Here is a 23,242-nt window from a genome sequence, read left to right as displayed (position 1 = left end):
CCTGGAACAGTCCCTCACTAGGGACCTTGGTGTTCTCTTCTGGAAAATGAAAGGACGAGGCTGGATGCTCTCTAAGCCTCGCGTAGTGACATGTGATCACCTGTCCCCAGACAGTCCTCTCCCGCACCTAGAGCTTCGACTCAGAAGTCGCCCTTCTATAAGCTGGCCACTGATTGCTCCTGCTCAGGCAATTGCACTAAGGACACTGGAGCAAAGAAAATGGACTCCCCCCTGGGCAACAGGACAGAGGGTTGCTGTAAAAGTGGCCAGGGCTGGAGCGAGTTCATAAATACGACCAACCAAAGCCCTGTGCCAAGGCTGCCTGGGCTAGGTGCTGGGAAGGTTCCCAGCCTGCGCTCGGGTGACTAGAGTGCTGAGCAAGGATCGCCTCCTCGGCCTCAGCAGCTAGAGGGATGTCTGGGGGTAGATGAAGTGCCCAAGAGGGACGCACAGATGTGAGAAGTGGAGCTGGGTCTGTGGGCTCCCAGTAGACCCACTCAGCCATGCAGCTGTTGGGGGGCGTAGGAGACAGGCTTCCTGCAAGCTCATCTCTAGGGTGGCTCAGAGTCCTTTAGGTGCTGGCTTGCCTAGTGTTTTCAACTTTATTTTGGTATTTTGTTTTATTTTTTTGTCTTTGGAGGTGAATCTCGCTATATAGCCCTGGCTGGCCTGGAACTCACTTGAAGTCACAATCTGCCTGCCTCTGCCTCCAAGGGCTGGGCTTAAAAAGCACGTGTCACTTGAACTCGTTTAATCTCATGACCCCAGGACACTCCTACATGTTCTAATGCCCCAGTGTTTTCTATTTTATGCTACTGCACATAGTTTTTAGGGGAAAATGTACTCATGACCCACTAGAATCTAGTATTCACCCTTTTTGCTTCTCTGGGCCTCATTGGATGAGGAAGGATTGGGGGGAGGGCACATTAAATCTAGGAGTGTCCAATATGCAGCCTGTGAGTTGCAGAAGCATGCATGTATTTATGCTGCCTGAGATTGTGACATGACATTTTCATCTATGAAATTCATGCCCAAAAGACACACAATCAAATTACAGAGAGAAAAGTCACACACACACACACACACACACACACACACACACACACACACACAATCTCATCATATTTAAAAAATTTGATGGTTTTGTGTTGGCCACATTCTTAGATATCCCAGGCTACAGGCAGCCTGTGGACGACCAGCCGGGCACACCTACACTAGACTGATTTCATGAGCAACTGTTGGGAACTGACCCAAGTGCAACACCCCTGCTCTGCCGTCTGATGATGGTGGAGGTGACAGATTTGCATCCAGTCTTTGGACACCAGCTTTCTTCTGACCCTGCTACTTCTGAGCTGTAACTTGGAATGGCATTTACCTTGTGCCAGCAAAGACCAGTCTAGCTGCCAGCAGCAGGAACCCCAACAATAGTTTATACCAGACTGAAGTGTGTTTGTCTCCCATATAAAAGCAGTATAGGGGTATGGAGGGAGCCTCGGGTGGCTCCTTCAAGTGCCTTTCCTCATCGTCCGTAGTATGTAACCCTCATCTTCACCATCCAAAATATTTACTAGAACCCAGCTATCCCATGATCCAAAATACTTGTATGAACCCCAGCTATCCCATGGTACAAAATACTCACTAGAACCCCAGCTATCACATGGTACAAAATACTCACTAGAACCCAGCTATCACATCCGTATTTTAAACTATAAGATGAAGGAAGTGAAGAAACGCACTTCCCCTCCCCGACATTGCACCTATCTAGGAGTTGGTGCCTGCAGAGGCCAGAAGAGGGCGTCAGACCCTCTGGAGATGTATTTACCAGCAGCTGTGTGTCCTCAGCAAGAGCACCAAGGGCTCTTAACTCCCAAGCCCCCCCCCCTTCCCTATTCAGAGTTCCTAGAAATACCTTGAAAACTTCTGTTTTCATTTTAATGCCCAATATTTACCTGCCCAGGAGGTTGGGAATATTGCCCTTCCCATGAGTATTGTACCACCTTAAAGAGAAAAGAAAAAAGGCATGGTTTCTGTTAATTTGATAAGCAGGTGGGGAGGGCTTTGATGTCTGGTCTCTGTTAAATGATATCTGCATACTTCAGTTTCCTCTCCTGGACAGTGATGGTGATAATACTTTCAACACTTTCTCTCTCTCTCTCTCTCTCTCTCTCTCTCTCTCTCTCTCTCTCTCTCTCTCTCTCCTGCTTTTCTCCTTCTCCTTCTCCTTCTTCTCCTTCTTGGTTTCTCAAGTCAGGGTTTCACTGTGTAGCCCTGGATGTCCTGGAACACATTATGAACCAGGCTGGTCTCGAACTCAGAGATCCGCCTGCCTCTGCCTCCCGAGTTCTGGGATTAAAGGCGCATGCCACCACCGCCCAGCGATGACATTTTCTTACAGGTTTATTGTGAGGCTGCAGTGAGGTAATGCAAGCAGAGAGTTCAGCACAGTGCCTGGCACAGAGGAGGAGCTTGGCTAGAGGCAGACATAAGCATGAAGTTGCCTGTGCTACATGAGGCGCCTTCTGTATGCCTCAGCTCATCATATCCCTCCCTGTGACAGCCTAGTGAGGCCCAAATGAGCCTCCTCATTTTATAGAGGAGGAAGCTGGTGCCAGATGGCCACCCCGCTGTGGATGGCGGTCTGAGCTTATGTCTCTAGGATATGGACAGCCTTCCCTTAAATGAGCACCACAGACTCCTTGAGGCCACTGGGCCCTCCCTGTGAACCTGGGAAAACCTAGGGCCCGGCTGGGAAAATGGCTCAGTTGTGCTTCCTTTGGGAGTATAAGGATCTAAAGTTCAGTTCCCAGAACTGCAGGGGCGGGGTGGGGGTGGGGAGGAGAAGCAGCCAGGTGTGGTGTCCGTGGGTATAAACCTAACCTGGGGTAGGCGTGGGGGGCATGGGGAAACAGACTGACAGATCACTGGGGCTCACTGGCCAGCCAGCCCAGCCTACATGACAGTTCCAGGCCAGTGAGAGGTTTTTGAGCTGCCCCCTTCCCCCAAGAATGACAACTGAGGTTGACCTCTGACCTCCATATGCGTGCATGTACACATAAACATGTACACACACACCCCCTCTCGTGGGGCCATGAGGTGACTGTCACTGTGCAGAACAGATCCAAAGTGGATCTCTATTTACGACTTCCCAGCAGAACTCAGTCAGTGGCTCTACCTGCCATCCACCTTCCTTCCCACCAGCAGAGAACCCAGACTGCACAGAAGTCCCCTGTAGGCTCCCACTGTGTGTGATAAGTCCTTAAAACCTAGAATTAGAAGATCCGGGTCTTCAACTGGTTGAACGATCAGGGGCATTTTGCTCTGTAAGCCTCAGCCCCTTTCTCCCAGCATCTGCAAAATGAGAATGCCACTGAGCCCTCTGTCTTGGAGGCCAGGTTTAGGACAGTGGTCTTTCCCGCTCTTTTAGGCTATTCTGACAGCTGGCTGAGAAAGGAGGGTGAGCGTGGGGAAGGCCAAAGGTCATGAGCCTGGGACAGGACTGCTTCTTGGTCCCTAACAGCTACAACAAGACATCATCCCCCTGCAGCCCTGGGTTAAAAGCCCAGGAGAGTAAAGGGCTGGGGCTACAGACCCTGCTAAGCTCAGATCTGGGGTGGTACACATTCCCAGCCATGAACCTTGACCTTAATTCCTCGTGTCATGTGGGACTGTAAAATTCATTAGGGCCCGGCGGGTAGAGTGATGGAGATGTCAGGCAGGCAATCGGGCGGGTATTTAATCTATCAGATGTGAGGTTTGCCATTTAGCGAGCCAACAGGAGAATGTAGAATCGATATGTTCATTAGCGACAACACGTGTTGGCCCAATCAGCACCCACCAATGACAGCAGGCACAGGGGTCCGTCACCCATGCGTCAGATCACCTTGGAGAGAGGGCACGTCCTTGGTGATCAGCCCCCTTCCCCCAACATCCAGGTACCCCTCTGCACCTTCTGACTAGTCTAAAAGCTGCCGGTCACCGGTATAGCTCACAGAGGTGGGGGCAGGGCGGTGGATGATTCAGGAAGGGGACCCTGGTGAGCGAGCTGTAGCACTAGGGAATCTTCTCCTCCAGGGGGTTGATTGGACTGTCTTTTCCCTTCCATCCCATCTCCTGGGTACATGCAGTCCCTCTCCACTAAGCTTCAGATGTGTGTCTGTCCCTACATCTCTCTACCATGTAATCCCAGCTCGATAATGGCCGTGGAGAGAGGTCCAAGTCCTTCTGATTGCAGATGTCTCACCCTCCCCAGCCGGTCCCCCTCCGTGTCCTCAGGAAAATGGCTTTCTGCGTCCAGTTTGTTTTGCTTGGTGATCAGATGTGATTGAAAAAAGAAAAAAAAAGAAAAAAAGTCACTCAGTCGTATCTTCTTCAAACCTAAGGGTATAAGAGAAGAGAGTCTGTGGAAGGGCTGGAAGGGAGTTTTTTTGATTCTCCTCCTCTTCCTCCTCCTCCTCTTCCTCCTCCTCTTCCTCCTCCTCTTCCTCCTCCTCTTCCTCCTCCTCTTCCCCCTCCTCTTCCTCTTCCTCCTCTTCCTCCTCTTCCTCTTCCTCTTCTTCCTCTTCCTCCTCCTCCTCTTCCTCTTCCTCCTCCTCATCTTCCTCCTCCTCCTCCTCCTTTTTCTTCTTCTTCTCCATGTGCATGTGAAAGCCAGACAGATCAGGGCTCAGCTCTTGGTCTTCCTGGTTGCTGATTATAGAACACGAATCCACTTGTAGCTGTGAGACCTATGAAAGCAGCAAGTACGCTACCACATCCCCATCCAAGCTGAGGGCTCTGCCCTAGGTCAACCTCCCCCAGAAGCCACCCTGGAAGCAAATGTGGAGGGCAGGCGACTTGCTTGTCAGAGGACCCAGGGAAGTGGCACTCACAAGTGCCCCGGGGCCAAGAGCACGATCCTGCTGGGAAATTAGGCCATGGAAGTCAAGCTCTATCCCAGCTCAGAGGCCAGGAGACTGGAGTGTTGATCCATAGAAAGTGAGGGTGGCTCTGAAGAGATGACTTCCCTGTCTTTCTAGCAGCTTCCCCATAGGCAAAGAGGTAGACAGGTCCTAGGATAAAGTAGTAGCTGGGGTCCAGAGGTGAGCTCAGAGCTCTGTTAGTGACTCTGTGGTTTCTGATGCCATTGGGCACTTAGGAGATGCCTCATGGACACATGGGACAGGATGTGGTGCCTCAGTGGCCTCCTCTGGTAAGGGCCCACGAGTGCATTTCTTGGACTCTGTACACTTGACCCTGCCACTCAGCATAAGTGCTGGTTCCCAGAAACTATGGTAGTGAGGTGATGGAGAAGAGGGGGTCCTGGAATTGGCCCTTAGCAGAACCGTTGGCCCTTGCCTGGGGTTACGGGGGCTCACTGAGAAGTCCTGAGTCATATAGGAGACTGGGCCTTGTCTCAGGGAGTCTGTATCTGATGTTGGGTCCCTGGGAGGCCTGTCTGGCCACTGGCTCCACTTAGGTGGCTCTGGAGCCCAAGTCTGCCACCAAATAATTGCAGCCTTACTTGTGGCCTTCAGGAGACAGGTCTCAGGAACTAGTTACCCTTCCTCCTTAGCTCCTGTCAAAGTACGTGAGGTGAGGACATGGGTGTGTCCTGAGGGGTGACCATTTGACATATTCCATCATCCTCAAATGTGACTTAGAGACAGCAAAAGGGACAATTGATGTTGTACTGAGGACATAGGGGCTGGCCAGATGTTGTACTGAGGACACAGGGGCTGGCCAGATGTTGTCCTGAGGACATAGGAGTTGGCCAGATGTTGTACTGAGGACATAGAGGCTGGCCAGATATTGTCCTGAGGACACAGGGGCTGGCCAGATGTTGTACTGAGGATATAGGGGCTGACCAGATGTTGTATGAGGACACAGGGGCTGGCCAGATGTTGTCCTGAGAACACAGGGGCTGGCCAGATATTGTCCTGAGGACACAGGGGCTGGCCAAATGTTGTACTGAGGATATAGGGGCTGACCAGATGTTGTACTGAGGACACAGGGGCTGGCCAGATGTTGTCCTGAGGACACAGGGGCTGGCCATGTGATCTAATAGATCTTCCAGAGTGGGCTTTTCATATCTTCTCCCCACGCCCCACCCCCACCCTTACCATCCATCTTGCCCCAACGCCATCTTGCACCATCTAGTCCAGGACCACAGTCCCTTTAGCTGGGCTCACCTCAACCCACCTGGCATGCCTCCCCCACCCCTCAAGGACCCCTCATTCCCTAAGGACCTTACCTCACCCCTCTTTGTCTGTACCATCCTTGGACTCCTAACCTCCAGCCATGGTGGGTCCGCTCTCTCGCCTGTGTGGGACAATACCCACAGTGGTATCAGGTGTGTGGTAAGAGTCCAGACTGCCTCTGGCACTTCCCAGCTTCCTTGATGTCCTGTGTGGCTGGTGCTCAGGTGACCAGGCAGGTTCATGTTGAACCGTGACTCGGAAGGTTGACCTGCTAGTCCAACTAGACCATAACCATAGAACATCCCAGACAGAGCTAGAAAGAGCCCCTTTTCCTGATGCAGTGAGGGAAACCGAGGCAGGGGACAGGGAGTGACTTCTCTGAGTGGGACAGGACCTCCAGTAGATAGTTCAAATTCTGGCTTTGCCACTGCGGTCTACTGACTTTAACGTGTCTCCTTGGGCCTCAGCCACTCACCTGAAAAACAGATGTGATGATGGGGAGAAAATGGAAAACAGACTCACTTGAGTGTGCCTAACACACCAGCAGTCAACTCTCTATTGCCTAAGACTATAATCACTGAGATTGCTTTTAAAAATAGACGGTTTGGGGGGGGGGAATGCTATGCACTTGCTTTGCATATGCGAGCCCCGAGCTGGGACCCCTAGCACCCACCCCAAAAAGCCAGGTGGGTGGCACACACCTGTAACCCTAGTGCTGCAGGGGAGAGAAAGGATTCTCTGTGGCTCTTTAGCCAGCCAGCCAGCCAGCCTAGCCGATCTGGCACGTCCCTATGAGAAACCATGTCTCAAGGGTGGGAAACGCTCCTGAGTGACAGCACTCGAGGTCGCCCTCCATCCTCCACACATGTGCGCACACGTGCACATACATGCACATACTTGCACACAACGCAGAAATCAGATGAGGCTTTGGGCGGTGTCTTTGTTACAACCCTGCCTGCTGCCTCTTGTAAAATGGACCCACCAGCCTGTTTTTCTTTCTTACACACACACACACACACACACACACACACACACACACACACACACGCATCACAAAAGATGAAATCCCTTATACAAGCCCCGTGCCTTTTGTGTCAGCCCCATAACAGAACCTCAGCATCCCTGTGTGACCTCAGTGCCTTGCTGAACCTCTCTGAGCCTCATTTGCCTCATGGGTAAAGTGAGAACCTTGTGAGCAGAGCCTGAGTGTCAACACATCTGCATTTCTCAGAACAGCGCTGGGACCGGTAAGGACTGACCAGGGTGGAGTACTCTTCCGGGAGCCACCAACAGCAGGGGTTTCCATCTGGGACCCTTTACCTTACTGGTTCTCATAGGGGTTGATGTCAGTTGTTAAAGACAAGTGTCCCGCATGGCACCAGACCCACATACTTGGTTATCCCTCTGCCTTTGAGTCCTCCACACCCCACCACGTGCAAAAGTCCCTGGGGATCGCCAGGCAGTTGGCATACCCTGTTCCTGTCCCCCCTGACAGCCTTTGACACAGCATAATCGCTTCCCCCATGACAACTCCTTTAAGTTCAGAGCTGCTAGGTAGAGCAATTTGCTCTCTGTCAATTCTTATTTCTGAATTTTAAAATAAAGGGAAATAAAGCAAGTAGCACCGGGACTCAAGAACAGCACCACATCTGCCATAGACCAGTCAGCCCAACGCCTCGAGAGCATCCTGCCAGCCACCCTTCCTGCCTGCGGGGCTAACACCTTGATAATCCAGCAGGGCAGGCACCATGTCTCCTTCACCTTTGACCTGGCTTCTGTTGTGCAGCCCGGGAATCCGGGAGGCTGGGCTGAAGATGCATAGTGGGAGCACATGCTCAGACCATTGCACACGGCTGAAAGTGTGCTTGGAACTGGGGTGGAGAGGGCTAGAGATGACACTTGGTTGCTTAGCGTGCACAAAGCCCTGGGTTCGGTCCCCAGCACTGCGTACACCAGACGTGGCCATGCATACCTGTAATCCCAACACTCAAGAAGTAGAGGTGGGAGGATCAGGCATTCAAGGTCACTCTTGACTACATAGCAAGCTTGAGGCCAGTCTGGGATGCATGAGACTATGCCTTAAAGCAAAACAAACAAACAAACAAACAAGCAAACAAACAAAAACCTGGCAATGCCAGTTCTACTTCAAGTGGTCCCTGTGTGCCAGACACAGCAGAAAACACCCTCCATGAATTGCCCTCCTTAGTCCACCACAGCCCGATGATGGCAACTGCGATTGTCCCCAATTCACAGATGAGAAAACTGAGGCTCAGAGTGGATGCTATAGTGGGGGCTCCTCCTTCTCACTTCCCTCTTCCTGTGATGTCTCCATGCTCCCCCATCTCCCCTCTTCCCATCTTGCTGGCTTACCCCTCCACTGTCAATCCCCCCACCCAAGAAACCCATCCACTTGGCATCTGAGGCTCCAGGCTTGTCTCTGTTAAGTAAGACCTCCCAAGTCTCCACCTAGAATCACTTTTCTTCTCAATTAAGTTTGTCAAGACCTCCGGGGCCAGGTGCTCCGCGGATGCTAGGAGGCTCTGGGAAGCCAGGATGGCCCAGAACACACACTAGCAAGTCAGACCGTGACCGTCCCACTGCACACCATCAGCTCCCTTGAGTTCAGCCCACCCCAGCCCATGCCACACTAGCCTCTCTCAGCTTCCCTGTGCCCCAGGAAACTGCTCCCCTAGGCAGTCAAAATGAGCTCAACAAAGGGAAACAGTGTACAGGTGGGTGAGGAGGCAGGGGACAAGCCGTCCTAACAGAGAATGTTGCTAGTACCAGGTCGATAATCCAGGACCAAGCCCCACCTGGGAGGGGCCTGGGTGACAGGAAGAGGATGCAGGGGCTGGGTGGCGGGCGAACTGCTAGTAGGAGGCAGCCCAGGAGTGGGCAGATGGCTCTGGTGCCCGGGGCAGCACACAAACCTGGCCCAGGTCATACTCAAACCCACAGCTGGGCACTTAGGACAGAATACAGACTGTAGCACTCTGAAGTGGCATCTTCATGACTGTGCTTAGGCACAAGTCCTTGTTGATGGCCTTTGTGCCAGGCTTGCCCTGAGCTCTCCCAAGGTAAACACTTTCCTCACTCTCAAACATCAGAGAGGCCAGCCAGGACAGCAACTATACTAAAACCTCCGATTCCACCTGCACCATTGATAGCAGATCTAGGGAAACTAGATGAGAGAGGGGCCGTGGCCTCGTGGCCGGTCCGTGACATGGCCGCAATGTCTGCTATAGGCATAGATGATGGCAATAGCTGTTCATCCCAGGTCCCCACTGGGCCACACGGTAGAAAAGGCCCTTTGTCCTTCCTCTGCAGCTCCCATCCTTCAGGCACTCCATTTCCCGTCTTCCCATTTGGGTCATGCTCTCCAGCAGAGGATTCTGAACGTCCAGCTCTGGCCTTCCCATTCACTCTTACCCCAGGCCTCCTACAGACTCAGGCACCAGAGACTTCCTTGAGGATGTCTCTTTTCTCTCCAACCACAGCCTGCCTGTCATGTTCCCTGTAACCCGTGGTCATCCCCCTGGTCCCACTGCTGTCTGGACCACCCACCATCAGGGTCCTAACACTTTCCCCAGGGCCACCATCAATAGCTCTCCTCCCGCAAATATGGCCACCCCCAGGAGGCACTCAGAGCGGCAACATCCTGCCATACTTGACCCCTGCCCACCACTGAGCCCCTGTGGCCCCATCTTCAATCCCACTTCAGTTGAGTTGAGGAAGAAATTCCCCAGTGTGTTATGCATTGCCACGGAAGCATGAAGAGCCTGGACGTCCTCTGGCTGTAACTTTCCACCCAGAATGGTTATCTACAGCCCTAGTGGGCACATAGAAAGCTCTATGCTCTCAGGCCCCACCAGGGGAGCTCCCTCCCACCTAGACCAGCCTCTCTAGCCCCCACCCCCAATTTCTCAGCAGAGGGTCCCACACACACACACACACCACTCTCACTTGGTTTGAGGAGCTGCTTCCAAGGGCCTGGGCGGGCGATGATGAATGTGAAAAGTATTACCGTGCGGCACCGGGGCTCAATGGAGCTGTTTAAAAATGCAGTCTGCCATGTAAATTTCTGCTCCATCAATCCTTATGACATGTCACTCGTTGCTATTGTTTCCTGAACAAATTGTGCCTGGTGCCCTTCTCTGCAGATCTGTGCACGAGAGCAGAACCTGCACTCGACGCCTGCTAAGTTGCTGGGACCCGGGGCTGCCTGCAAGGCAGCCTGGCAGCTGGGCCTGCCGTGCTTCAGCACTGAAGCCCCGGCACGCATGCGCGGGGGCGTCTGGATATGCATGCGTGACCGGAGTGCAGGTGTTGGGTGAGGAGCGACCGCGCATGTGCCCATAGGCCTGCTGGGAGAGATGTCCAGGTGGCTGGGAGAGGTGGGGAGAGGACCACAGAGGCTGGTGGGGAGCCCTTGGGACTGAAGAGGGGTGTGTATGTATGATCTGTATGTCTCTGGGTTCGCAACTTGGGATCTCTCTGCCTGCCTGAACCAGACAGAAGAAGAAATTTCTGGAAGTATATACAAGGGAAGACAGGATACTGGAAAGTGGGTCTGTTTGGGACCCGGGGGATGGGGAGAGAGAGAGAGAGAGAGAGAGAGAGAGAGAGAGAGAGAGAGAGAGAGAGGAATGGTGTGTGTATAGACTTAGGGAGATGCAGGAAGGGAAACAGTATAGTGAGGTACAGCTTTTAGTCTCCCAAAACAGTTTGAGGGGGTGGCTTGGGTACAGATGAGAGGTCTGTCCCAACAGGAAAAGAGTCAGATAACCGAGTATGGCATCCAGGAAGGGTGGGGCTGTGTTTGGAAGGACACTCAGAAAAAGCCCATCTAGGGCGATGTGATCAGGTGGGAGTTGGTGGGGTTTAAGGCTCAGCAACAGCAGATGAGCATTAACAAGGTCAAGTTAAGGGCCCACAGGGAGGTACACGGACCGCTGTGTAGGGGTGTGTGAGGAGAGAGTGTTGGCAGGGCAGGTATCCTGGGCTAGGTAGGATACTTGCCGCAGAGCAGACGAGAGGGAGGATTTGAGAAAGATTCATCACGAAGACTAGGGGGGTAAGAAGACACTTTCAGGGGACACATGGGAGGCCCTGCTCCCAGCTGGCACAGGAAGCCCCTAGGAATCCCTCCAGGATGCTGGGTTTGACGTGAGTGCTGGACCCACAGACCGAGGGAGACCTGGACGTGGAGGACTGGGTAGGTCAGAGGTGCCTGTTTTCACTAGGATGCCGGAACCCTCAGTAGAGATGTCAGGATAAGGACCATACAACACGGCCCTTTCCTTCAGGTCGGGCCTAAGACACCCACACAGACAAAGCCCAAGCTTGGGCAGAGCTGGGGACCTTCTTTGGGGGTCCATGGAAGGCACCTCATGAGGGGTTCCAGGGCCCTAGCTGAGGGGATGCACCTTGGAGGAGCCAAGCCCATGCTCACTGAGCTGCCCACTTCTGTCAAGGCTGGAGGGATACCCAAGCAGGGGCAGAGCCGCTGAGGCGGGAGGAGAACCCTGCCTGTAGGGGCCACCTGGCTCCTTTAGACTGGGAGCACCCAGGCCCCCTCCCCCTATTTGCAGGAAGTGCAGGAAGGTACATGGTTAGGAGCTCAGGCTACAGCTGTCTGGTTCGTATCCCTGCACGATGGCTGTGTGACCTTGGGCAAGCTAACTGACCTCACAGAGCCCTGAGTCCCTCCTTTCTCTGTAGAATGGGAGTCCCACAGAGCTATTTGGAAGATAGGACGAAAGCATAGAAAATATGTGTGGAATTTGTGGCCTTTAGTGAAATGCCCATGGCAAAAAAAAAAAAAAAAAAAAAAAAAGGCAAGGTGTACCGCCCCTCCCACGGATGTACTGAACAGAGACTGGCATTTCTGACCCATGTGGGGGGACCACTCCCCTCTCTCCAGGCTCCCCCACTCACCTTGTCTTAACCTTTGGAATTTTCTCCCCGTGTGTATTTATTTTTTTCCCTTTTCGTCCACAGTGGAAAATTACACTTGTGCTGGCATTGTCCATCACGAAAATAAGCACCGTGGGCACAGTCATGAAGCTCGAATGCCGAATGTGTTCTGCCAGGAAAGCAGTACAGGGCAAGGTTGGGGAGATGCCTCAGAAACCGGGCACCCTGGCACCCCAGCCTGGCATGACTCTATCCCCAGAGGGGAGGCATGTGGGACAGGTGCTGACCACAAGGTGTCAACCATGGAGGCAGAAACAGACGCTTGGCACTGACCATGGAGACAGTTGTGACCCACTCTAATTCCCCTGAGTCTATAGAAAGCCCGGTGGGAAGGCAAAGATGTTCTGAGTTCACAGGCCTGGTATCCTCCGATGCACAGCCAGTGGCTGTTCTATAGACACCAGGCACCTTACCCCGGAGCCTTCTGTGATTCAGTTCAGCCTCTCCAAGCCTCTCCCCCACCTAGAGCTCATTCTCTGCCATATCTCCTCGTGGCTCTAGACACTGTCTTCCACGGTCTGGTTCTTCCTCAAAACCATCTAACTCCCTGTCCTGAGTGTAAGTCGCCTTGCAAAGAGGACTTGACACTTTGGTTCCTGGTCCAGCATCTAGCACGTTGGAAAAGCTAGAAAGAATTTACTGGGTAGTGAGGGAAAGAGGGCAGGTGCTCTCAGAAAGCCTCCAGGTAGGCCAGCCCTCCTCCATCTGCCCGTCACCCCCGCTGTGCTCTGCCTGTGCTCCCCCCAAAGAGTCATCCATCTCCAGGCTGTGACCAGTTGGCCTTTAGAAGTGGTCTGACTCTGAGTTGCTTCATGAACCCCAGGTTAACCAATCCACATGGCTCCTCACTAGCCACAGGAACATCTGCTCATGGAGCAGAAGTCCAACTAGCTAGCCCTTTGGCTGGAAATGGGATTTCACTCCATTGGCGAAGACTGAACCCATGCGTGACGCCGCAGGTAACAGCACGTTAGAGCTGTGATTCTTCACCAGGAGGAATGTGGGGGCCACATGAGTGGTTTTCAGGACCCCAGAATGTGCCATGCATTCCAAGAGAGAGATGACCAAGGACTCTTGGCCATGACCAGACATTCGTTGACATTCGTTCAGAGAGCCCTCCAAGGGAAGGGGCATTTGGGGTGGGTTCTGAAGGGTAGGTTAGAGTCTTAGATGAAGGGATGGAGTGGGGTACCATGAGGAGAGTTCAGGGTGCATCAGAGAAGATGTGGCTACAGGAACAAGGGCCAGGTGGGCTGTGGCTAGTCTAGACATCAGGATATTGGTCTGGATTAATAACTAGGAGCCACTGAAGGGTTTTAGCTGAGAAGGACAGTCATTTTTTAAAAGATATTTAATTTATTGATATTTGTGTGTGTATGTGTGTGTGTGTGTGTATTATGTATATGTATACAGGTGCCAACAGAGGTTAGAAAATGGCATCAGACTCCCTGGAACTAGGGTGATAGGCCATTATGGGCTGCCTCATGTGGGTGCTGGGAACTAAATTCTGGTCCTCTAGAAGAGCCTGTATTGTGCATAGAATTCAAAGTCTTTTACTATGAAGTGAAGCCATACACTTTGCCAAAAGACTAGCATATTAGACTTCTGCTCCATCAATGCACAGGGCAGTGGGCAGCGAATCGCCAATGGAGCCATGCTGATTGCCCAGCAGCAAGCTTCAAGAAGCACTTGCTTGTGCTCTTAACTGCAGAGCCGTCTCTCTGGTGCCTGTGGAGAACAGTCATTTTGGCCATCAGATTTTAGACCTTGCCCTGAAAGCCCTTCAAGAACCTTGACCACTAGTAAAATGCACGAATAGATGTACATTCGTATGTGAGCATCCACCCAGCACCCAGGGAAGACAAGATGGGGTGGCCTCAACCCAGGTGCCAGAATCAGGTACTGGAGACTAGAGACCAGGGTTGCCTGGGTAGCCAGGTACAATCCAGGACACCTGTGTAGCCAACTGTGCCCTTTCCCCACCATCCCTGAAGCCACCTGCCTGACCCAGAGACCCCCAGGAGTCTCCTGCAGGACATCCATGTACTCATTTCTGGACTGTGGCAGAGAAGGGATGCTTGTATCTACAGGGGATTATATTCTCCATCCATAGGCCTTTGGCCATGTCCTGATGGGAGCCATGGCCCGTCTGTCACTTGCTATGGCCATGGTCTTCAGGGAGCTGCTGTGAGCAAGTCTGGGGAGGAAGAGAACTTTGCTGGGTGATGGAGCAGACAGATCTGGGCAGGATGTTGGCGGGCCAGCAGCTGCCTGACTGTATCAGATGGCAGGTGGGCAGTTAGGGTGCTGGATGTCCAGCTCTGAGGGTAGCACTCAGGGGTCCTGTGTCCCTCAAGGGACTGGTTGGGTTGAAATAGGGACACGAAGACAGGTACCTAAGCATTATGGGACTTCTGTTTCATGTTGGTAAAAGTTGCTTTTCTATAGCAGAGACCAAAATGCCTGATAGGACAAGTTAAGGGAGGGGAGATCTACTTTGGCTCGTGGCTTTAGAGAGTCCAACCCATGGTCATTTGGTCTCATGCCCTTGGACAGAACATCCTGGTGGTAGGAGCATGTGATGGATGCGGTCTTTAGTACTTGGAGGACGCACACAAGGAAATGACAGGAAAGGGTCGGGACCCACCCCCAGTGACCTGCTTCCTCCCTCTGGGCTGCACCTCCCAAAGTTTCTCCAACCTCCAAAATCACATCCCCAGCTAGAGATCAAGTCTTCAATGCATGAGCATGTAGGGACCTTTCATACTGAAGCTGTAATGGGATGGGTTCTAAGTAGCCACCTGGTAGGGATGTGGTCACAATAGAGACTTATGGGGCTGGGAGGGTGGCTCAGCTGACTGCCCAAACATAGGGATCTGAGTGTGACCCCCCAAACCCCTATGAAGAGCTGAGTGTGGTGGCACCTGCTTGTAATCCCAAGGCTGGGGGGCAGTGACAGGATCCCTGAGGCTCACCAGCCAGCCACCCTCACCTGATCAGCGAGCCCCAGGTCCCAGTGAGAGACCCTTCTCAAGCAAGGTGGATGGCTCCTGAGGAAGAATACCTGAGATTGACTTCTGGTCTCTACACGCACAGACATGCGTATGCACATAGTCCAAGAACACATATACACACATATAAACATACACACAAATACACATATACATACAGACAGATACATATACACACAGACATGCATGTAAGTGCACATACTCCACAAACACACACATATACACATACACAAAAACACATATATCCAGATAGACACACAGATATGCATGAGCTCATAATTCACAAACACACTCACATACACATACATATATACACAAATACATACATACATATTCACACATAAACATGCATGTATACATTCTACAAATATACACACATACTTCCCACACACAAACATATATATGTATATATATATACACAGACACATACATATGTGTACACATTCATACACATAACACACATACCCCATATATATGCATACATATACACACACAAACACATCTATACATATATACATATCTATGTACATATACATATATACATATATATACACACACACACATATATAGACACTCACAGACACACACAGGTTCATTTATTATTCTACACCATTCAGATGGGCACAGATGTCCCTATAGAGAGACACACAAATACCTCTACTGACCCCAGCTAGACTTTAAGCACATCTGTCAGCTTGCCCTCACCCTGCATCAGGCAAGCCCAGGCTAAAAGGGCTGCAGGTTAAAGCGTTAACTAAGGCTTCAAGGAGAGCAGGGGCGGGTAAGACAGGCCGGAGAAGGGCACTAAGCCTGGCACAGAGCAGCACAGCCTACGCTGTCCTTGGCATTGTCTGTGGTCCGGCCTGAACTGGAGGTGGCTGTGTAAGGTGGACGGGCTGGCAGCCCCTCCGCTCCCCCACCTCATAGGGCACAGAGTTCTTGATCTCACCCTGGCTTCAGGCAGTTGAGAAAGAAAGCCAGCCCACACCTTGGTTCTGGGCCGACAAAGGGCTTACAAATGTCCCCTCATCAACCTTGGTGGCCTGAGCAGGCAGTGAGAGGACCCCAGGGACCAACCAGACTCTTTGGAAGCTATACTGAGTCCGTCCACCCGGAGAAGGGAGGGTATGCCTTAGGGCAAGAGGCCAGCGTCTACATTAAGATGGTCTCACCTGATCCCCAGGGGCTCACCAGTGGACTCCCCTGGGCCTCAGCTGTTCTAGGCCCAAACTCCAGGGTAGCTCAGCAGTTCTTCCTGTCCCAACAGCTCATGTGAAATTCTGTAAGGCCCCCAGAAGAGTGAAGGGCAAGTCCCCGGACCTACGTGGGACTTTCTTTCAAGGCTGAAGTGGGTGTCTGATGGGTTGCTTTTGCCCTTCTCTTCTCTGGGTGAATCCCCTCCCTTTGAGAACCATTTAAATCCTCTGTATTAGTCGGGGGAACAGAACCAATAGAATATCTACAGAAGGGCAATTTATTAGATTGGCTCACATGACAAGGTCGGGGTAATCCAACAATGGATTATATGACATGATATAGTACATGACAAAGCCGAGAACCCAGTGGCTGCTCGGTCTACAAGGCTGGGTGCCTCCACAGTCCCACCTAGCACTGAAGGTCTAGAGGATTCCCAGAGAGCTGCTGCTGGTCTTCAGTCTACTTAGAAGCCTGCAGAGGCTGGGTTCTGATAGCAGTGAAGAAACCACCACCACTACCACCAGCAACAATAGCAGCGTCATTAAAGTAGAGGAACTTGCCCGCAAGAGTGAAGGCAAACAGGCAAAGCTGAAGCATCCTCTTCCACCTCCTTTTGTGTGGGGGTACACACATAGCGTTGTGTCTTCCCACCCCAAATAACCCACTCAAGAAAATCCCTCAATTCCAGGCACCTACAGGGCAGCTCACAACTGTCTGTAACTCCAGTTCCAGGGGGCCTGACACCCTCACATAGACATACATGCAGGCAAAACACCAATGCACATAAAAATTAATTAAATGATTTGAAAGAAAATCCCTCACACGTGTGCCCGGCAGCTTGCTTTTTATTTGACTCCAGATCCAACCATGCAGACAAGTGTGATTAACCATCCTTCCTCCTTCCTTCCCTCTCTCTTCATGTCTCCCTCCCCACATTCCTTCTCTTGTTAGATATTGCCCACTCATTCCTTGGCACTGGGAAGCACCAGCCCTTGCTGTGTGCCAGGCACCGTGCCAGCCAGAGCCTAGCAGGTGGAGGCCCCACTCAGAATCACCTGCTCTTTCCTCAAACAGAGGAGGATGCTGTTTGGTTCCACAGGTGCCATCTTGTGCCTCTACCCCACCCCAGCCTCCACCAAAGGACTCCGTGACGTGGCATCAGTTTTTCCTTAGACACAGAAACGGTGCTGACATCTGGTGATATCCTGGATGCTGCGTTGCCCCTGGGACTTAGGGATGAAGGGCATGAAGTTCTCCCAACCCTCCCTTCTCCTCCATCCCTGGAAGGAGAAAACAAAGGCCAATATCGCCTAGGGAGCTGTGGCTGCCTCTGCCCTGGAAGACTCAGGCTCCTTTCCTTCTGGAACAATCCTCCTCTTGAGTTAGAGGAGGCCACTCAGCAGCCAGGGGCATGGGATCCAAAGTGAGCTTTGTTCTGTTTCAGACTGTGAACATTTGGTAAACTATGGATCTTCGTGGTACCTCAGTTTCCCCATCTGTCATTTGTGTTTGTTATAAGAATGGCACCTCTGTGTGGGCGAGGTACTAAGTCTCTGGTAATGGCAGTTGTCATGAGGAGGGGCTCAGGCAGGGGAGGCCCTCAGGGAGCCAGTGTCTACTTCTGTATTTACCCAGCACATACGCTGAGAAGCTTAACCCGGCTCTGAACCTGGATGGGACCATGGTGGAGGATGGGGATCTGTCTGCACACAGACACTAGGACCATGGCTGTGGAGATATTGAATGGAAACTGGGTACAGGAGGCAGTGCCCTGAAAGCAGGCAGCCCAGAGCCCTCAGAAATGGCATCTTTATGAATAGCCACATTTTCTGGTTAACTAAGGTCTTAATTCTCTGGATATAAACATATTTTTCATTTCATTCATTTGGGATAGAAATATATTATTCATCTATCTGCCTTCCGGAACTGGATATAGCGAGCACGCATTAGCTTCTCATGAAAATTCAGGTTTATTATAAAGAACGTAGAATTTAATAGATTTCATAGAATCTGGGAGCTTTTAAAAAAGAACCTCGGAAAATATTGAGCAGAGAGGCATTAAAGCGTATTTTTAGCTGCAGTCTCTATTCACACCCGATCTTAGAGAGAAGCCTGAGAATAAAGCCGATGTAAGTGAACCCCAAGGTCAGCCCAGCCAACTGGCCCCTGGGGGCCAAGCCACAGCTAGCCAGCTCCAAAGCATTAGCCTAGGAAGGAGCCAGAGTTCAGGTCGAGGACAGTGCCCTGTGTGGAGGGCCTGTTGAATATGCAGGACAGAAGGGAGGAGAGGCAAGAAGGAAGGAACACCTGGACGGCTTTCTTCAGCCTGTACTGTAGATTACAGCTGTGTCCAGGGTGAAATGGAAGCCAATAGCCCCAGCCACAAAGCCTTCTAGAAGGACTGTGCTCTCCCGTCTGTGGCCAGTGGCCACCTTGCTAAACAGCGTGGGCTCTGGACAATTTGGCTGGGCCACAGGAGGCATACAGAAGCGATACAGGTTGCCTGGGCCCTTTCCCGGCCCGCCAGTCACGTCTGTCTCCTCTCTTACCACCGCAGGCAACCGACAATGACGTGGGCACCTTCGGGGAAGTCAACTACTTCTTCAGTGATGACCCTGACAGGTGAGTTCCTGCCCCACCCCCCAGCCCCTTGACAGCAGCCTCTGACGACACACAAGAGTCCAGCAAACTGCCCTGTGCCCAGGGAAGCTCCAAGAATCAGAACTCTAGAACAGTGGTTCTCAACCCTCCGAATGCTGCGACTGTTTGATACAGCTCCTCATGCTATGGTGATCCCTATCCATAAAATTATTTCATTGCTGATTCATAACTCTAAGTTTGATACTGTCATAAAAAAAATGTGGTGCAAATATCTGATATTTGACCCTCAAAGGGGTCGCGACCCACATGCTGAGAACCACTGCTCGAGAGCGAGGTGATTAATCTGGCTCCAACTGGAAGTCCCTAAACTCTCAGGTACAGGGTTTCCCTGGACATAGCTTTAGGAGTGGAGAAGCAGGCATCTATGAGGCCCAGAAGCTTTAACACTGCTACACCTGCCACCAGCAACCACGGAGGACATCTGAGGCCTGACTGTGTGCACCAGGCTCTCGGTCAAACACTCACCATGCATCGGCCTGGGTCCTGGGCCATCCCTTATTACTGATAGGGAGTTCAGTTCTCGGCATTCTCGTCGCTTCCATCCGACAGGAAATCCCAGCTCCGAGAGGCTGGGTTACTTCCGAAAATTCACACAGCTGGTAGGCAACAGGGCCAGGCCTCGGTACATGGCCTTTACCACCAGGACACATGGCCTGCAGCAGCTCCAAGTTGGACCACGTGTCTCTGTGCTGCCCTGAACATAATGGTGATGTAATCCTTGGCTAGCCCTGGCCTGCCTCTCCTCATCAGCTATCAGAGGCCAAGGGAAGGTCTGTCAGTCAAAGGCCTGGTTGAATTCACAGGGCAGGTCCACTGCTAAGAATGAGCCGCCTAGGGCTGGGGTGACGTCTCAGTCAGGAACATGCTTACCATGCAAGTGTGAGGATCTGAGTTTGATCCCCCCCCCCAACCCGTGTAAAAAAAAAAAAAAAAAAAGCCAGGTTTGATGGGACATGTTTGTAATCCCAGGGGAGGGAGAGACAGGAGGATGCCCTGTGGGGTTTAAAGGCCAGACAGCCTGGCCAAATCAGAGAACTCCAGGTCAGTGAGAGACCCTGTCTCAAAAAAAAACAAGACAGAAGGCATGGCATCTGACAGCTAATGTTGATCCCTGGCTTCCATACACATGTGCAAACAAGTACACCTGCACACACACACCATCACACACACACACACACACACACACACACACACACACACACACACTGAATAGGTGGGGCAGTCTGGCTGTGAGCTTGCATTAACAGGCCAGACAGTCTATGAATGATCAGGAAGAGACTGGGACCCTGTTAGGGGTGTCACTGGCATTGCTGGGTGTCACTGTTGGACTCTCTGTGACAGAGGCCTCCACACTAGGTAGAGGCACAGCAGTGACTGGACGCACAGGGCCGTGCAGCTCTCATGGGCCCAGTGTTCACATGGCCTGGTCATCTTGGCTCGCTCCTCTTCTCCCGTCTCTGGGCCCAGGGCTTCCCAAGGGACCTTCCAGGCTTGAATGCTGGCAGCTGCTGAACAGGCAGAACATACACATGGTCCTGGCAGCTCACATGGGTTTCTAAAGGGTACATTTAGAGGGATAGTTGGAGGGTTGGTCTCACTGGCCCTCATGAGACCCAGAACCCTTCTACCAGCCTCTTTCCCAAAGGCTTGGTCCCTCCAGCAAATGACAGTATCAGCTCCAAGAGAGAGGACCCAACACCCTTCTCCAACTATCAGACGGCAGAATCCGTATCCTCGGTTCTCTATTATCTAAACGTGGCCAGACAGGACAGAGAGGGGCCTATCACCTCGCCCTTGACCCCTGCAGGAGCTCACCCACAGCTTGCTTTAATCCTGGCATCCTCCCCCTCTCCCTGCCTGACACAGGTTCTCACTGGACAAGGACACAGGGCTCATCGTGCTCATAGCTCGACTGGACTACGAACTCATCCAGCGTTTCACCTTGACTGTCATTGCCCGGGATGGAGGTGGCGAGGAGACCACAGGCCGGGTCCGGATCAATGTGCTGGATGTCAATGACAACGTGCCCACCTTCCAGAAGGATGCCTATGTGGGTGCTCTGAGGGAGAATGAGCCATCTGTCACACAGCTGGTGCGGCTCAGGGTAAGGCCCGGGAGCCCTACACTTCTTGTCTCGTTCTCTGAGTTCTTGGGGGAAGTATCAGATTCCCATCTACATGCCTGGAACTCCTCTGAGCATCACCTCCTGCCCCTAGGCACCCAGAGGGACATATTCAGAGTGTCTGCCTCAACCCAGATATCAGGCCGTTTAGCACAAAACACCACCACCACCACCACCCCCCCGTGTCCTTTATAAAGCCAGAGAGTGGGGTAGCCGTCCCAATGCAAGACCGCCATCAGCGTGGTAAGATGGGTCCGTAGGAAAGGGCCTGCCATCAGACGAGAGGACCTGAGTTCAGTCCTCAAGTCCCCTGTAAAAGTGACTCACATCTGTAATCCCAGTGCTGAAGAGGGGAGACAGGAGGTTCCATATTAGCTAATTGGCAAGGTCCAGTTTCAATGATGGGCGGTGGCGAGGCACACCTTTAATCCCAGTACTCAGGAGGCAGAAGCAGGCAGATCTCTGTGAGTTTGAGGCCAGCCTGGTCTACAGAGTAAGTCTTAGGACAGCCAGGATTCTTACACAGAGAAACCTTGTCTCAAAAAAATGAGAGAGAGAGACAGACAGACAGAGACAGAGACAGAGAGAGCCTCTCTCAAAGGATAAAGCGAAGAACAGTGAAGAAGACACCTGATGTCAACCTCTGGCCCCCACACACACTCACACAGGTGCACACACATCTGTACCCATGTGTACACACACACTTGGGAATGTGCACACACATATAAAGTAGCCACAGACACCCCAAGAGGGGAAGCGAGGGAGAGATGGGCAGGGAAGACATGGCCTGTGGGGAGCGAGCAGGGCCCACCTGAAATGGAGGCTCTGTTCTTCATAAGTTCCCCTGTAGCAAGTCCCTAGTGCACAGCAGTGATAACTAGCCAGAGACTTCACATCCCACTCCCCCTCTTCCCCATCCTCACATCTGGAGTGACAGGACCCAGGGTCTCTCCTTGGAGCTTGTTTCTGAAACCAACCATGGTGAAGGCAAGGTTGAAGAGTGGACATGGGGTCCACAGGAGGTGGGACCGAGAGCCACCTAGCCTGGCATGGTTTCCCCCAAAGACCCTGCCCTTCCCTTTGGCTCGGCCCCAGGTACAGCCAGCATGCTGGAAAGCTCTGGAGGCTCTCTCGAGTCGGAGACACTCAAGAAAGAGGCCCCCCCAGTCAAAGGAGGAAGGATCCTTGGTCGCTTTCTGAATGTCAGCTTCCCTTCCTGCTTACATGAAACATGCATTTAACAGGAATTAAATGCTACTATTACTTGAGAACCTGCTGCACTCGAGCCATAGGGCCCTGCACACATAAGGCTGATGGACTAATTGCAAGCAGCAATTATAAGGAATTACAGTGGGCATGAGAGCGCCAGCAGAATAGCCAAGGGCCCGCCCCCGTCCTGATCTGTTTCTCTTGCTGAAGTACAGTAGCCGAGGCTGCATACTTTATAATGCAAACCAAGTGGTGTGTGTGTCCGTCAGTTCGACCTCTGATAGGGCCCCTTGGCTACCTCACAGTGTTGCAGACAGCATCATGGGTAGACCAGGCAAGAAAGCTCACACAGCTGGATAGGAAGCAGGACAGATTCAGGGTCAGGCATGCCTTTTTCTATAGTCACATGATCTTGATCAGAGTCCCTCCAAAATTGCATTAATCGGTGCTGGTGGTATAACCGTCTCCCACGAGGCCCCACCCCTTAGAAATCCCACCACCTCTTAATACTACCCCCCTGAGGACCAAGTCATCCATGCATGGACCCTTGGGGACAAACTGAATAGCAGTCATAGCAAGCTTATCTCTGGGGTATAGTGTGCATCTATGGCCTGATGTGTTGGGGCTGGGACAGAGAATATGGGGCACTTGACATGCCAGGCATCCTCTGGGAGAGCCCAGCCCCACTTTCCAGCCCAGCGCTGGGCCCACAAGTAGAGGGAACAGAGTTTTGCCGGGAGCCAGAGAGTGGGTTCCTTTTGAAGAATAAGAAGGTCCCTGAGGTCCTGGGCCAGGAGGTGACCTGAGCTACACCATGCAAAGAAAAACCGAGGGGAGCCAGGCTCCCTCTCCACCGCTGTCTCCTGGCCCCAGGTCTTTGGTGAGCTCAC

The 23,242-nt window shown here is 52.2% G+C and overlaps 1 protein-coding gene across 1 annotated transcript in view; it reads left to right on the top strand.

The window, feature by feature from the left end:
* Cdh23 (cadherin related 23) overlaps positions 1–23,242 on the top strand; it is a 382,909-nt gene that overhangs the window by 229,073 nt on the left and 130,594 nt on the right. The window contains exons 14-15 of the mRNA XM_037199816.1: positions 18,918–18,982; positions 20,888–21,125. Of these exons, the coding sequence (XP_037055711.1) occupies positions 18,918–18,982; positions 20,888–21,125 (303 nt within the window). The remainder of the gene's footprint in view (positions 1–18,917; positions 18,983–20,887; positions 21,126–23,242) is intronic.

This window comes from Peromyscus leucopus, chromosome 16_21 (genome assembly GCF_004664715.2).
Source record: "Peromyscus leucopus breed LL Stock chromosome 16_21, UCI_PerLeu_2.1, whole genome shotgun sequence".
In the NCBI taxonomy this organism is placed as follows: domain Eukaryota; kingdom Metazoa; phylum Chordata; class Mammalia; order Rodentia; family Cricetidae; genus Peromyscus; species Peromyscus leucopus.
The sequence above is the reverse complement of the archived record's forward strand: the minus strand, read 5'-3'. Positions and strand labels throughout refer to the sequence as shown.